The sequence below is a fragment of the Pan paniscus genome, chromosome 11 (assembly GCF_029289425.2).
Source record: "Pan paniscus chromosome 11, NHGRI_mPanPan1-v2.0_pri, whole genome shotgun sequence".
In the NCBI taxonomy this organism is placed as follows: domain Eukaryota; kingdom Metazoa; phylum Chordata; class Mammalia; order Primates; family Hominidae; genus Pan; species Pan paniscus.
Window position 1 is genome coordinate 45,117,717 of NC_073260.2, and position 15,455 is coordinate 45,133,171.

Here is a 15,455-nt window from a genome sequence, read left to right on the forward strand (position 1 = left end):
TGTGGTGGCCAGAGAAAAGAGGTGGGAGGAAGCCTGGTCATTGCCTATTCCACTGTGCACAATTTGAATTTGGAACCATGCAAAAGTATTGCTTAGTTAAGTTAAAATCATGTAAAAGATACAAAATAAACATTTAACACCAGCACAATATGCTGGGAAACAAAATGAAAGGATTTCTGGTCTCGGTGCTGTAGGTCACATAGCCACTCTTTCCTGGACTGAGTCTTCCTAAGAAAGGGGACGGGAAGTAAGGCTGGCCTACTGGTGTGGACAGATTCCAGCAACATACATGACCTGGGGGCACAAGGACTGCTTCCTAAACAATGATGAGCACACAGCCACCTAATAGCCTGGATCAGCTGAGGCCATTCTGATTTCAAACACTCAGTCCCCTTGCCTTCCTAAGAACCCCTGTGTTTCTCAGACTGAAAACGTGTTCTGAATTTTGTTAAGTAAGTGTGGCCCCTGTTGAAATTCATCAAGAGTGGGAAAGAGCCAAAGTGGGAAGAAGCATGGGTTGATTGGCACAAAAGTAGGTCTGTTGATAAAGAATGGAAGTAAAGGGGACATCAGGTAGAAGCTTTTGCTGTGAGTCAGAAGGACAATTTAAAAGTTGCCTAAAGAGGCGCACACTGTCTGTGTTGCTGCCGTCCAGTTGGAAGGGAACCTCAGGTTCTTGCCTACTGGCCAGAGCCCTTCACAGAATGTCCCCCACCCCCGCCAAGCCCGGCTGCCCACTGCCCCTCCCCCTCTGCAGAATGTCTGGGGTCCTGTGTTCCAAACCTGTTTATATGCAAATTATCCCTGCTCCACTTGGACTCAGGAGGATCTGCTGAGTCAGGTCACTCTCTGGGTCCTGCCCTTGACTTTTTTCATTGCGGAAGCTGCCAGACAGTGGTGGTCAGTGCCCAGCCTGAGGGGATGGCTTCAAATGGAGGTGAGCCTGTAGGGATGGGGCATTATCCGAGCCTGCCTTGCCTCAACTCCTTGGGAATTCAAATTTGAACTGTCCCTGGGGACAGCTTATAGGGCTGATGTTGAGGGAGGGAGCACTGGATGTCCCCAAGGACATCACACCTGGGGATGGCCATGGCACCCTGAGTCTGTGGTTAGGGAGGAGGGCTCCTTAGAGGTGGACCAAGATGCCTGGGGGAATACACCGTGTAGTGGAAAGGATGGAGAGGATGGGTTGATCCTTTCTAGAGGGGGACAGGTCACGTCATTGTGTTTGTAGGGAGTGGTGGGATCGTGTTGTGCTGGTGGCCCAGGGAGAATGACGGGCAAGCCTGAGCCCTGTGCCATGTCTTCAGGCACCTGGAAGGTGCCCTTCCATAGTGTTTAGAGGGATTTGGACTGGAGTTTTCTAGTTCTTAGAGAGGAGTGGGGAGAAGTGGTCTCAGCCAGAAAACTGTTGGGTGGGTTGGCTGTGACAGAGCATGTAGTGACAGCCTCTGGGTGGGCAAGGCTGGGGGCCACTGTAACTGCCACAGCCCAGAGCCTCTCAGCTTCCTCCCCAGAGATGGCTTCTCCATCAGTTCAGGTAGCTGTTGGCTTTGATTTAACAGGGGTGGGGGCAGAATGGGGAAGTTCAGGCAACACAGGGCCTGGGTTTCCTGAGTTGTTCTGAATTGTTTGCCCTTTGGTGGAAGCTCAGGTCTTCAGACCCACTTCCTCTCGTCAGCTAGCTCATGGCCCGTCCTCTGTACTTTGTGTTACTGTGGAGGTGAAGAATTTGCTCCTGTTCCATTTATACTACCTCATGAACGGGCGACAGGTGTGGATTCTTGCTGGTTCTCAGTGGAAGGGTCTGAAAAGGCTGGTTTCCTTTTCAGTAGAGGAAGGAGAGTAGCGCACAAATAGGAAGACAGTCCTATTATTATTCAAATGAGGATGTGTGTCCTGACTGATGAGGTGCATGTGCTGTATCCCTTATTCCCCTTGACTAGAGACTGCATGAGGTCCTAGTGAACAGGGATGAGTTCCAGACAACTTTGCCTCACCTGGCCTGTGGCCCAAGAACCCCTGGTTCTTCATTGGTCCCTATGTTCAGTTACTGGGAGCTCAAAGGAGAAGGACCAGAGATGGGCTCCCTGTCCCACTATTTAGTGTAACATGACTAGCAGCTGTGAAAATCCCTGGCCGGGCGCGGTGGCTCACGCCTGTAATCCCAGCACTTTGGGAGACCAAGGCATGTGGATCACGAGGTCAGGAGTTCAAGACCAGCCTGACCAATATGGTGAAACCCCCGTCTCTACTAAAAATACAAAAATTAGCTGGGCATGGTGGCGGGCGCCTGTAATCCCAGCTACTCAGGAGGCTGAGGCAGGAGAAGTGCTTGAACCTGGGAGGCAGAGGTTGCAGTGAGCTGAGATCGCACCACTGCACTGCAGCCTGGGTGACAGAGCGAGACTCCATCTCAAAAAAAAAAAAAAAAAAAAAAGAAAAAAAAGAAAATCCCTAGACACCTCCCCTGATAGCCCTGCTGCTCACCATTTGCTGGCTGTGTTCTAGTCATGTGCAGCTGTTGCTGGCTACACAATGACAATATCTCAGGGGACTCCACCACTGCTTCTCAGATCTGCTCCCTGGGAACTGAGCTTCCTGAGTGGCAACTGGGACCACTGAGCACTGAGGAATGGGTGGCCTGAATCTGACCCCTATTTAACACTTGTGTGGGTGGTGCCAGGACAATCACTTGCATGCTGGGCGTGATGTGTTATGGGTTATCTTCAGGGTTCCTAGGGCGCTGGCTTGGGTGAGTTTCCATCCAGTGGTTTTCTTTTTTTTTGAGACGGAGTCTCGCTCTGTCACCCGGGCTGGAATGAAGTGGCACGATCTCGGCTCACTGCAGCCTCTGCCTCCTCGGTTCAAGCAATTCTCCTGTCTCAGCCTCCTGAGTAGCTGGGATTACAGGCACGCACCATCAGCTAATTTTTGTATTTTAGTAGAGACGGGGTTTCACCACGTTGGCCAGACTGGTCTTCAACTCCTGACCTCAGGTGATCCACCCGCCTGGGCCTCCCAGAGTGCTGGGATGACAGGCATGAACCAGCACGCCCGGCCTATCCAGTGGTTTTCTTTTGTTGTGTTGAGCTAGGAAAGAAAGGGGTTTACAAGAGCTTCAGGGAAAGGAAGACTGAAGAGGAGATGGGGCCATAATATTTGGAAACTTCTGGTTTCCTGTCGGCCTTCTGAATGCCCCTCACCTGCTGCTGAGCACACTGAGAGCCACCAAGCCACCGAGAGACTCATCCCTGACCCATGGCTTGGGAGATGCCTGTGAGGCTGGTGCAGTCTGCCAGGGACACCCGAGGGAGACCCTTAGAGACAGCAAAGGCTTGGCTGTTTCTTCTTGGCAGACAAGGGTCAGGGAGTCTTGGTGACTGGCGCCAGGCTCTCTAGTGGAGCGACTCTGCCGTGGAGGAACAGAGCATCTGATGCACACTCAGGGACACTTGCAAGCTGCAGAGTTTCCCTGTCACATGCCCTCAGCTGTTGGGACTCCCCTGATTCCCCAGTGACTAGTGTGGACCTGGAGACCCCAGCTCATTCACCTCTTTCCTTTGTCTCCACAGCATACCCAGTGCTGGGACCCGGCGTGACCGTGAACCCTGGCACCTCCCTGTCTGTGTTCACGGCTCTGCCCTTTGCCACACCCGCTCCCGGCCCAGCACACAGGCCGCCCCTCGTGACTGCAGTGGTTCCTCCAGCCGGCCCTCTGGTGCCCTCTGCCTTCCCCAGCACCCCTCTAGTGGCAGGACAGGATGGCCGCGGCCCGAGTGGGGCCGGGACTTCCAACGTCTTTGTCCAGATGAGGACAGAAGTGGGGCCTGTGAAGCCCCCTCAGGCACAGACCTTGATCCTAACTCAGGCCCCCCTCGTCTGGCAGGCTCCAGGCACCCTCTGTGGAGGTGTCATGTGTCCACCTCCCCTACTCCTGGCAGCTGCTCCTGGGGTGCCCGTTACATCTGCCCAGGTGGTTGGGGGCACCCAGGCCTGTGAGGGAGGCTGGTCCCATGGCCTTCCTCTTCCACCACCACCACCGGCTGCCCAGGTGGCCCCCATCGTGTCCCCAGGGAACGCTGGGCCATGGCCACAAGGGGCTCATGGAGAGGGCAGCCTGGCTCCCTCCCAGGCCAAGGCCCCGCCGGACGACTCCTGTAAACCCAAGAGTGTCTATGAGAACTTCCGACTCTGGCAGCACTACAAGCCCCTGGCCCAGAGGCACCTTCCCCAGAGTCCTGACACTGAAGCGCTTTCCTGCTTCCTCATGTGAGTGTCCTCAGGGCGCCGGAGCTTGTCCTGCAGCTCACTCATAAAGAGGCTGCTGGATGGACAGGAGGTCACACTGTTCAGGGGAGCTTGCAGGGTGGTTGTGAGGGTGATGGGTTGTGCTATGGGAAGGTACATTTTCAGCAACATTAATCTGGCTGCGGCTCAGGACAGACTGTCAGGGGCCTCATGTCAACTGCCTGTCACTGTCCCGTGAGTCCAGCCAATCCTTAATTTTTTTTTTTTTTTTGAGATGGACTTTCACTCTTGTTGCCCAGGCTGGAGTGCAATGGCGCGATCTCAGCTCATCACAACCTCCGCCTCCCGGGTTCAAGTGATTCTGCTGCCTCAGCTTCCTGAGTAGTTGGGATTACAGGCATGTGCCACCATGCCTGGCTAATTTTGTATTCGTAGAGATGGGGTTTCTCCATGTTGGTCAGGCTGGTCTTGAACTCCCGACCTCAGGTGATCTGCCCGCCTCAGCCTCTCAAAGTGCTGAGATTACAGGCATGAGCCATCATGCCCCGCCCCAATACTTACTTTCTTTTCTTTTCTTTCTTTTTTTTTTTTTTGAGATGGAGTCTCACTCTGTCGCCCAGGGTGGAGAGCAGTGGCGCGATCTCGGCTCACTGCAAGCTCTACCTCCCAGGTTCACGTCATTCTCCTGCCTCAGGCTCCTGAGTAGCTGGGACTACAGGTGCCCGCCACCATGCCCGGCTAATTTTTTTGTATTTTTAGTAGAGACGGGGTTTCACCATGTTAGCCAGGATGCTCTCAATCTCCTGCCCTGGTGATTCTCCCGCCTCGGCCTCCCAAAGTGCTGCGATTGCAGGCATGAGCCACCGTGCCCGGCTTTTACTTTCAATAATTTTCACAACCATGTTTACAGAAGACCCAGGTCAGAGAGGGTTCTTGGTGTGACGTGAGCCACGGTTTGGGTTTAGGTCTTTTTTGTTTGTTTGTTTGAGATGGAGTCTCGCACTGTCACCCAGGCTGGAGTGCAATGGTGCGATCTTGGCTCACCGCAACCTCTGCCTCCTGGGTTCAAGCGATTCTCCTGCCTCAGCCTCCCAAGTACCTGGGATTACAGGCGCCCGCCACCATGCCCGGCTAATTTTTTTGTATTTTTTAGTAGAGACGGGGTTTCACTATGTTAAGCAGGCTGGTCTTGAACTCCTGGCCTTGTGATCCACCCGCCTCAGCCTCCCAAAGTGCTGGGATTGCAGACGTGAGCCACCGCACCCACCCTGGGTTTAGGTCTTTGAGTGTACACCCCAGTGCCTTCCCTCGAACTGAGTGTCAATGGCCAGGGGCACATCACATGGGGCTGGGGGGAGGAGCTGCAGGGCCCAGCAGAAACCTGGCACACACCCACACTCTTCTGCTGCGGTCCAGTTAGCACAGCGGTGGTGGAGCCTGCACAGGGGGATGGTCTTGGGACCCGCACTAGGGTCGATGCTGAGCAGGTATTTGCATCTTCACCGTCAATCCCCCCTAGAAAAAAGGACAATGGTGCTTCATTCAGAGGATGGCAAAGAGATGACTTGAGCTCACATATGACATACGTAGCACAGTGCCTGGCACATACTATGACACATTACATGACAGCAATTATGATTACTGTCCCCATTACTACCATTATCAGGACTAGGCCATCTAGGAGAGTGCTCCCCAAAGCCACGGGCTCCAGTGATAGCTCTGAGTGCACCACGAGCCCAGCAGCCCAGAGCCGTGGACTGTGGTGACTGTGAGGCAGCAACATCAGCATCTGGGAGAGTTTGTGGTTTCATTCCCAGTCCCTGCCTCTCTCCACCCCGCGGCACCTCTGTGACCCTGTGTTTCCCGCTGATGAGCAAACAGGAGCTTGAGCATATCCACCGTGCAACACACTGGCCGTTCCCCTAGGGGAGTCCCCTGCCTGGGGTGTAGGTGAAGGCGGCCCCATCTTCCTCCCCAACAGTCTCGCTGCCCCCACACCCTGGAACTGGTTGCATCCCCCCTTGGAGCGGAGTCCCGGTGCACTGGGGACCCTGATTCTTGGAGTGTAGCCGCCCCGGGCTCACAGGCCTTTGCCTTGGCTCCTGTGGGAATGTGGGAAGCTGTGCCTGGCTGCTTGCAGTGGCTTGGACACCGCTCTGCTTTGGTTCTGGACGTGTGCTCCTGCTCCTCAAGCTCCAGGACCCTGAGGCTGTGTCCCCAGGGGCTGCCTTGCTCCAGAGTCCCCAGGAAGCTGGTTAAATGCTCAGTCCTGTGGCCCAGGAACCTGCACTTTAACCCTCGCTCCCAGGTCATTCTGTGTGCATGGTGTCTCAGTCAGCTCAGGCTCTGCCGTAACGAATCCCATAGACTGGGTGCTTTATCAAGACACATTCATGTCTCCCAGTTCCAGAGGCCAGAAGTCCCAGATCAAGGTGACAGCGGATTGGGTGTCTGGTCAGGGCCCTCTTCCTGGCTGGAGAGAGCTGCCTCTGGCTGTGTGCTCTTGTGGCTGAGAGCAAGAGCCCTGGTGTCTCCTCCTGCCCTTATCAGAACTCGAATTCCATGACTGGGACCCATGCTCATGACCTGCTCTAACCCCGATTGCCTCCAAATACTGACACACTGGCACTGAGGGCTTCAGCACAGGAATGTTGGGGACACACATGTTCCACCCATAGCACTGAGTTCACTTGTCAACATCATAACACCGAGGACTTGAGGGGCAGTCGGAGAGGCCACTCAGTGGCTTCTGTTGATGTTGGATCTTGGGGGTGTGTCCTGGAGGCTGAGGAGCCCACATGGGGGAGAACAGGACAGGGACAGATGGCAGGACAGGTGTGGGGAGGACAGGAGCCAGGTGTTGGGACCAGGTGGGCTCGGGATGGAGGGTGGGCTTACAGACTGGGACTGACTGCACTGGTTTACAGCCCAGTTCTCCGATCCCTGGCCCGGCGGAAGCCCACCATGACGCTGGAGGAGGGACTGTGGCGGGCCATGCGGGAATGGCAGCACACGAGCAACTTTGACCGGATGATCTTCTACAAGATGGCGGAAAAGTGAGTCTGGGGTCCTGGGGGCGGGGCCCGTGTGGCGGGGTGAGAGTGAATGACAGAGGCCCGGTGGCCGTGGTGGCTTCTCAGCGTGGAGCATGAGGAGGGTGTGGACAAACACAGGATGCCCTGGGCCCCTGGCTCCCTCAGGAAGCTGCTCTTGCCACCTAGAGTGCTCTGGGGTCTCTGTCCCACCCTCTTGGGAAGCACCCCCTGCCTGGCCTAGGGCCAACCGCTGCCTTGACACTGGGGGTCATGGCGGGAGCAGCCAGCATCGCAGCCCAAAGGGGGTCTCCTCCAGCTGTGGGGATGGGGAGAAGGGGCGCTAGTGACTAAAGACAGAGTGGGGGGCAGGCTCCTCACAGCAGTGGCCAGAAGTCGGTTTTCTCCCATCCCAGCCTGGCCAGGGAGTTGGGTCAAGGGAGACCTGTACCTGGGACACCATGAGACCCCTCTCTGGCCTGACTGCCTTTGCTCCTGGGCAGAACCGTCCGTGAAGACAGACAGACAGCAGCCTCAGGGGAAACGGGCCCTGTCCTCTGGGCTCAGCTTTTGCTTCCTCCTGACCAGGGATCTCCCGGGCCTCGTGTCCCTGGGTTATCCTTCAGGGGCCCACAGTCCCAGCCTCAGGACTCCTGCATCTGGACATCATCCCTGACGCCTTCTGCCATCAACCCCACCCCCGGCCAGCTGATACCTGGAGGAGGGGTTCCCGGGACCCTCCTGGACCTCGTGGCCCTGACTTGAGTCAGGAAGCCCCATTGATGCCATGGGCTCTGCAGGGGCCGGGTGAGGGAGGGTGAGCCCAGAACTCTGGGAGCAGCTCCCTCCTGGGATTGGGGGATGGGTCCCAGTGAGGGCCTGGACAGCCCGCCGGAGGCACTCCCTCCCAACCCTGCCCTCGGCTGCTGCCTGGTCCTGGGGGGAGGGGGCCTGGACCCTCTCAGCACAGCCTGGGCCTCCTTCACCCCCAGGTTCCTGGAGTTTGAGGCTGAGGAGGAGATGCAGATTCAGAAATCGCAGTGGATGAAGGGGCCCCAGAGCCTGCCTCCTCCAGCCCCGCCGAGGCTTGAACCTCGAGGACCCCCTGCCCCTGAGGTGGTCAAGCAGCCAGGTACAGCTTCCCACATTCCCACAGGAGCCATGGCAAAGGCCAAAGGGGCCAAGGGAGGCCACTGTCCCCACACCCCATGCTTCCCTTCAAGAGGGGGATTTGCTCCCTCCAACAGGACAGCTTCCAGGAGTGTATGTTGGGTATTGACCAGGTCAATACCTACTTCATGGGTGGCCCGTGATCACGAAGCAGGGTATTGACCGGGTCAAGTTTCCTACTTACTCTCTCCCCTTACCTGTCCAAAACTCCACGTATGCTCTGCCCAGGAAGCAGGGATGAGCGGGGAGAGTACACGGCATATCGGTGGCTCCAAACTTCCTCCCAAGCGATGCTGTCTCAGATGTGCCCCTCCTGCGGCGTCTCCTCCGGGGCGCTGTGGTTCAGGTGGTCCTGACCCAGCTGGGACCCACTTCACATCCCCAAGCCCTGCCCTCCCCTGTGTGGTGCAGGCAGGAGGAGCGGCCCTCACCACACCCATCCTCCTCCCTCTCTGCCTCAGTGTACCTTCCCAGCAAGGATGGCCCCAAGGCCCCGACTGCCTGCCTGCCACCACCCAGGCCCCAGAGGCCAGCGGAGACCAAGGCCCACCTGCCACCACCCAGGCCCCAGAGGCCAGCGGAGACCAAGGCCCACCTGCCACCACCCAGGCCCCAGAGGCCAGCGGAGACCAAGGCCCACCTGCCACCACCCAGGCCCCAGAGGCCAGCGGAGACCAAGGCCCACCTGCCACCACCCAGGCCCCAGAGGCCAGCGGAGACCAAGGCCCACCTGCCACCACCCAGGCCCCAGAGGCCAGCGGAGACCAAGGCCCACCTGCCACCACCCAGGCCCCAGAGGCCAGCGGAGACCAAGGCCCACCTGCCACCACCCAGGCCCCAGAGGCCAGCGGAGACCAAGGCCCACCTGCCACCACCCAGGCCCCAGAGGCCAGCGGAGACCAAGGCCCACCTGCCACCACCCAGGCCCCAGAGGCCAGCGGAGACCAAGGTCCCTGAGGAGATCCCCCCTGAAGTGGTGCAGGAGTATGTGGACATCATGGAGGAGCTGCTGGGGTCTCACCCTGGGGACACAGGGGAGCCTGAGGGACAACGGGAAAAGGGCAAAGTGGAGCAGCCGCAGGAAGAGGACGGGCTGACCTCAGACCCGGGCCTCCTGAGCTACATTGACAAGCTGTGTTCCCAGGAAGACTTTGTCACCAAGGTGGGCTTGCCTGGAGTGCTGTGGTCTATAGGATTCCAGGGGGTGGCACTTCCAGGTCCTTGGAATTAAGCTCTGTTCCTTAGCTACTCAGTAGTATGTGTATTTCTATGGATTTGAGTGTCTGTGTATGTGACTGTGTGTGTCTGCGTGTTGCTGTGTGTTTGTGTCTGTGATTTGTTACTGTGTCTTTGTCTGTCTGTGTGGGTGTGAGTGTGGAGTGTGTATGTTACCTGTGTCTGTCTTTTCCTGTGTTGTACATGGGTCTGTGTGTCTGTGTGTGGTTTGTGTGTCTCTGTCTGTATGTGTGTATGCTATGAGGTCTGTGGTCTGTGCGTGTAGCTGGTGGTCGCCATGATATGAAACAGCCCCAGGAGGGTGGGAATGGGGCCCTCCCCGCTTTCTGCATCTCCTCCGGGTGTCCTTGGCTCCAGGTTACTCCCTCCCCAGGAAGTTCACACCTTCTTCCTTCTGTTTCCAGGTGGAGGCCGTCATTCACCCCCGATTCCTGGAAGAATTGCTTTCCCCAGATCCACAGATGGATTTCTTGGCCCTAAGCCAGGAGCTGGAGCAGGAGGAAGGACTCACCCTTGACCAGGTAGAGCAGCGGAGGGAGGGGAACCCAGGTACTCCAGGGGCAGGAGGGACCCGGCACACAAGGCCCACCTGATTGTCTAAGCCCACCCTGCTGGGGATGCTCAGCTTCTTGGGGAGCCACTCCGGGGTGGGAAGATGCAGGTTCAGAGGGAGTAGGATGGAGAGGAGCCAGGGAGGGGAGTCAGGATGCAAGCTGCAGTGAGGCCCAACGGGATGCCCGGCAGATCCACAACCTCTCTCTTTGACACGAAGCCCAGCTGCCTCAGGCTTCCCTGCCTCCCACCCAAGTGCCCTGGTCTCCACCATTCTGGGCCCTGCTCACACCTGGGGCAGCGCCAGTAAGTGCCCCCTTTCCTTCCGCAGCTAGTGGAGAAGCGCCTCCTGTCCTCGAAGGAGAAACAGTGCGGGAGGGCAGCCCCTCGACATGGCACGGCCCGGTTGGACTCAAGTCCTTCTAAGTTTGCAGCTGGCCAAGAAGCAGCGAGAGAGGTCCCTGACCCCCAACAAAGGGTCAGCGTGGAAACCTCCCCACCCCAGACGGCTGCCCAGGACCCTCAGGGACAGGGCAGAGTGCGCACTGGCATGGCCAGGTCCGAAGACCCTGCTGTGCTTTTGGGATGTCAGGATTCCCCCAGGCTGAAGGCTGTCCAGCCAACCTCTCCTCCCCAGGACCACAGACCCACCTGCCCCGGCCTGGGGACCAAGGATGCCTTGGGTCTCCCTGGAGAGTCTCCTGTCAAGGAGTCACACAGGCTGGCTAAGGGGTCAAGTGAGGAGACGGAACTCCCTGGCATGGTCTATGTCGTGGGTTCCCACTACAGGCTGAGGCCCTGGAGGCTGTCCCAGAGCCCTGTCCCTTCCTCGGGCCTTCTCAGCCCAGGAGGGCGAGGACCCCAGGGAGCTCTTCAGTCTCCATCTGCTCAGAAAAGAGGCCTCAGCCCAGCACCCTCTCCCACCAGCAAGTCCAAGAAGCGACCTCTCTTTGGAAGCCCATCCCCTGCTGAAAAGACACCGCACCCAGGGCCTGGGCTCAGGGTCTCTGGGGAGCAATCCCTGGCTTGGGGGCTGGGTGGCCCCTCACAGTCTCAAAAGAGAAAGGGTGACCCCTTGGCCTCCAGGAGGAAGAAGAAGCGGCATTGTAGCCAGTAGGGGCCGCCATGGGGCAGACTCTCTGATGCCAGTCCCCAAAGGTGGGGGTCTGAACTCTCGGACCCTCATGGCACCCGGTGCCCCAAAGCAAAGGCTGCTTCTCCTCCAGTGCTGATCTTGCTGGGCCTTAGCTTTGGAGAGTAGGGGAAGGAGGGGAGGGAGGGGAGGGAGAAGGTGGCTGAACGGGGAGGGCAGGAAGGGAGGAAGGTAGGGGAGGGAGAGAGTGGCTGAATGGGGAGGGCGAGAAGGGAGGGCCTGGGGGGTGGGAAGCAGTGCCTTGGGGGCCTTCTGTGTAAATGTGAATAAATGTAGTTGTTTTGGAAAATGCTCTGAGGGCTGCTGCCTCTGCCCTTGGCGTTGTGCTGCTTTGTGGAGGGTGTCTGTGAGGCCTCAGGGCTGAGGAACTGGGAGAGGCCAGGCACTGGGAACCCACAGGGGCTGGCCCCACTCTTTCCTCCTGGTATAGGGGGCCCCTTCAGATGCTCCGGGGACTGACAGATGCTGAGGAAGCCCTGATCCCTCCCACCACCCACTCACAAGGCCCCGCCTGCTTTAGGGAGGCTTCTCGGGGCCTCCCATCATTATCAGTATCCCTGGAAAATCCTGGGATGGAGAGAGCTGGCTGGCTTTTGTTCTGCTCGGTGGGAGCTGAGGAGAAGGCAGCTGCCTGCAACATGGACATGGGGAGAGGCGGCCGCTCCTGCTTAACCCTCATCAGGAAGAGCACGGGCACTGGGCTGAGGGGAGACGTTGAGGTGACCGTCCACATGAGTGTGTTTGGGATATGATGAGGGGTGCAGAGCAGGGGAAGTCCCTCTGCCTGTTTCTGGGCAGGAGAGAGTCTTGTCCAACTGGCTGAAGCAGATGCTCCTTGCTGTGGCCACATGGAATGGCCTCAGGGGCCCTCAGGGTCTTGCATGGAGCCCCCCCCACAGCTATGATTCCCTTCCCATATGATGACTGAACTCATGTGGAATTGATGTAGACACAGATTTACATTGGCATCTAAAACAGTTCCCTCCCAACACACCATCACCAACGGGAATAAGCATGACCAGCCTGCCAGGCGCAAGGTGGGTGTGTCTGCTGGTCCCAGGGCCAGGGGAAGCTGGGGCCCAGGCCGAGAGGGGCCGAGGCTCAGTCGCCCTTCTGCCAGGCACAGACCCCAAGGGCAGAGCAGGGGCTGCCTGGGATGTGGCACTGGCTGTCTGGGAAGTGCCCTGAGAGTCGGGGGCCAGGTGTTCACTGAAGGGAGACTTCTGGAGTCTATGAGTGAGATGAGGACTGCATCAGGAGAGGGACTGAGGCTGGGGAGGATACTCTGCTTTTTCCCAGGTTGTCCTGTCCTCCCCATCTCTGCTGAACTCCCCTCACCCCATGTGGCTGACCTCTGCCCCCTTACCCCTAACCCACCTCTCAGAATCTCAGATCCCAGCATGGACAGGACCCAGCACCTGCCCTGGTTCCCTCCTGGCCAACACCTTCTTCTCCACAGTCTGAGTTCTGATTCCTCCCCAGGGCCCTTGTTGGCTCAGGACCACTGTGACTGCCAGAGCACTGGTCCCAGCACTGCCTGCATGCAGAGCTGTGGTCATGGTGCTGGGAGTTGGCCCAGCAGCAGAAGCTGATGGGGCAAAGCTCTCTGGTATATGGCGGCCTGGTCCCTCTGCCAAGTGACAAAGGGAGCCATGTTTGGGTTCTCTCTGGTCCCATCTGCCCACAGAACACAGCAGTCAGCCAGACAGATGCCTCTCTGCCCCATCCCTTCTGCTCCATGTGGGCAGTGTCGGAGGCCTGCCACCCGCTTTCGCCTTTGGGAAGGAGAGTTTATCTCGGCAGGGCTTCCCCAGCTGAGTGCACAACAGGCCCTTGGGGAAAATGTGGGGAGTGAAGAGTCACTGGTGGGTGATGTGGGCAGCTCCCGTGACTCCTCTACATTCAGGGCCATCCTCAGGAGACAAGGTAACACCTCCCCTTTGCAGGGTTTAGGAATGTTAAGTGAGCCATGTTTGAAGGGAATGTGGTCTGTACTCTGGCGTGTGTGGGTGCTCAGCCAACTTCCTCACCTAAGTGTGAAAGTGATACCTTGGTTTAGTGACACCTCGGGGCTTCTGCTGGTTTACCCCACTAGCTGTTTTCTGCCCCACTGTCCCTGTCCTTGTTTTGGCTGAGCCATTTCCAAGAGGCAGAACCTATGCTTCCTCCAACTCTGTGTCCCGCCTGAGCCCTACAATCTGCCCCTAAATGGGCACAGTGGGGCTGACTGGGGGGCTCTGATGGACTTAACATGTGTCCCCCCCACCTCCAGTTCCTGTGTTGAAGCCCTAACTCCTAACGTGATGGTATTTGGAGATGGGGCCTTTGGGAGTTATTCAGGGTTAGAAGAGAACATGAGGGTGGGGCCCTAATGATGGGATTAGGGCCATGGTAAGAAGCAGAGATCCCAGCGCTCTCTCTCTCTCCCTGACATGAGGACACAGTGAGAAGGCAGCCATCTGCAAGCCAGGAAGAGAGCCCTCACCAGAACCTCACCTTGCTGTGACCCTAACGTCGGACTTCCAGCCTCCAGACTGACAAATACATTTTGTTTCTTAATACGCACCGCCTCCCCCACCCACCAAGTCTAGGACACTTTGTCCTAGCAGCCCTATGTGACTAGGACAAGGTCTATCATCTCAGGAACTTCCTTCCTGACTGGTATCTGGAAACTGTATCAGAGCCATGGGAAAGAATGAAGAAAGGCTCGGCTCTTTACGACTCTCAGCACACCTCCACGCCAAGTGCAGTGTATCACACGTGAACCAGGACTGCTGTGGGACACAGTGCAAGGGAATCTGTAAACACCCATGACATCGTCATATCCACACTTAGGGAAGCCAAGCAGCTTGCTCACAGCAGGTGCTGGGGGTATGCTGAGGCTCTCGGTGGGTTTGGCCTCCCTGCTCATGCAGCCAGGTCACTCTCTGGGAGCCAGTGCAGTTGGGGCAGCCCCGGGCAGGTTTGCCTCCAGAAACCACTCCCTTCACCACTGGACGACAGATCCCTGAAGAAGCCATGGCCTCCTGAGAAACTCCATCTGACAATGTGAGCAAGGCCGGCCCCCGTTAGTAAACATGCAGTGCTTTCTGACAGCTACCAGGATGGACTTGCTCCAGGTGGCTGCCCTTTTGTAGCTGCACTTTGATTCTAACTTCAGCATCCCATGATGTCCTTCAGGTCTTGGTGCCCTGGGCAATGTTAGTGAGAGTCACCTGGTTTGGGGGATCTGGGCCAGGCTGCCCCCTCCTGGCCAATCAGCTGATACCCGGCCAGGGCTGCCAGAGTCATTGTCACTGAGTCCCTGACCATTACTGGGTGCAGACTCTCAACAGTGGCCCCCACCCTGGCACATCCCCTGTGAGGGAGCTGATCCGCTGGGTTTTACTGAATTCTGAGTTATGATGTCATTGAGCATGCTTTGTCTGCACACTTGTGCCCTTTGAGCTCATTTTAGGCAAATGTATCCGGACTCAGGTTGTATTTACCGATGGTTCATTTTCCATCCTCATCTCAGTCCTCGGAAGGATGAATTCCACCTCTCATGCCATGGTCCTTCCTCAGAATTTCCTTTGTCTTAGTTCATTCCAAAGATCATGTTGTAGGGACGTTTATCACGTATACGGTATTTGCATAAACTGTACGAGTGATTAAAAGATATTCTCTGACATTAAACACAAACAACACAGAAATCTCACGGGTGACGATAGGATCACAAGATTCCTAATCAATGTAAGTGGATGGTTAGTCAAGGTAAATCCCTTCATCCCCTTGCCCTTCATTAGAATAGACAGAAACTGACTGTATACAGGCTTTACTCCTTTATAATGTTCCAAAATAAAACCCCAAAGCACAAATCGCACAAACCAAGTCATGCCACTGGGACCATCGTGTGTCATCTGAGCTAGCTGGGCCATGCCAACTCCTACTCCATCTTCTGCTTTTCCCTGCATTCCTCATGAATGGGAGCTTCTGTGTGAGCATTCATAAGACATCCTGCATTCACGTCCACTGATGTGTTTTCTTTTTTAAAAAACTATGCACATTTTATTAGGAATGTT

General features: G+C 56.9%; 1 protein-coding gene and 1 long non-coding RNA gene across 3 annotated transcripts; one reads left to right on the top strand and one right to left on the bottom strand.

Annotated features, from left to right (window-relative positions):
- Positions 1 to 706: 706 nt before the first annotated feature.
- LOC117981758 (NUT family member 2G) lies at positions 707 to 15,247 on the top strand. 2 transcript variants are annotated; one of them, XM_057298688.2, is made up of 8 exons: positions 707 to 937; positions 3,576 to 4,272; positions 7,179 to 7,307; positions 8,276 to 8,415; positions 8,915 to 8,972; positions 9,333 to 9,615; positions 10,094 to 10,210; positions 11,825 to 15,247. In XM_057298688.2, the coding sequence occupies exons 1-8, from the start codon at positions 922 to 924 to the stop codon at positions 11,861 to 11,863; spliced, it is 1,479 nt and encodes a 492-aa protein (XP_057154671.1). In that variant the 5' UTR covers positions 707 to 921; the 3' UTR covers positions 11,864 to 15,247. The 2 variants fall into 2 exon arrangements, with proteins under 2 accessions (XP_057154671.1, XP_034823729.3); XM_034967838.4 differs by lacking the exon at positions 11,825 to 15,247 and adding an exon at positions 10,573 to 11,679 and having other exon boundaries at positions 907 to 937; positions 8,915 to 9,615.
- LOC134728573 (uncharacterized) lies at positions 5,113 to 14,972 on the bottom strand. The gene is made up of 2 exons (XR_010109121.1): positions 14,883 to 14,972; positions 5,113 to 5,766 (listed from the first exon to the last, which is right to left on the bottom strand). It is a non-coding gene; the product is annotated as an uncharacterized LOC134728573 (long non-coding RNA).
- Positions 15,248 to 15,455: the final 208 nt, after the last annotated feature.

Excerpts from the sequence above, each read along its gene's own strand:
- LOC117981758 (XM_034967838.4), top strand. Across the intron at positions 8,416-8,914 it reads TGAGGTGGTCAAGCAGCCAG|TGTACCTTCCCAGCAAGGAT; the intron begins GTACAGCTTCCC and ends TCTCTGCCTCAG. Across the intron at positions 10,211-10,572 it reads AAGGACTCACCCTTGACCAG|CTAGTGGAGAAGCGCCTCCT; the intron begins GTAGAGCAGCGG and ends TTCCTTCCGCAG.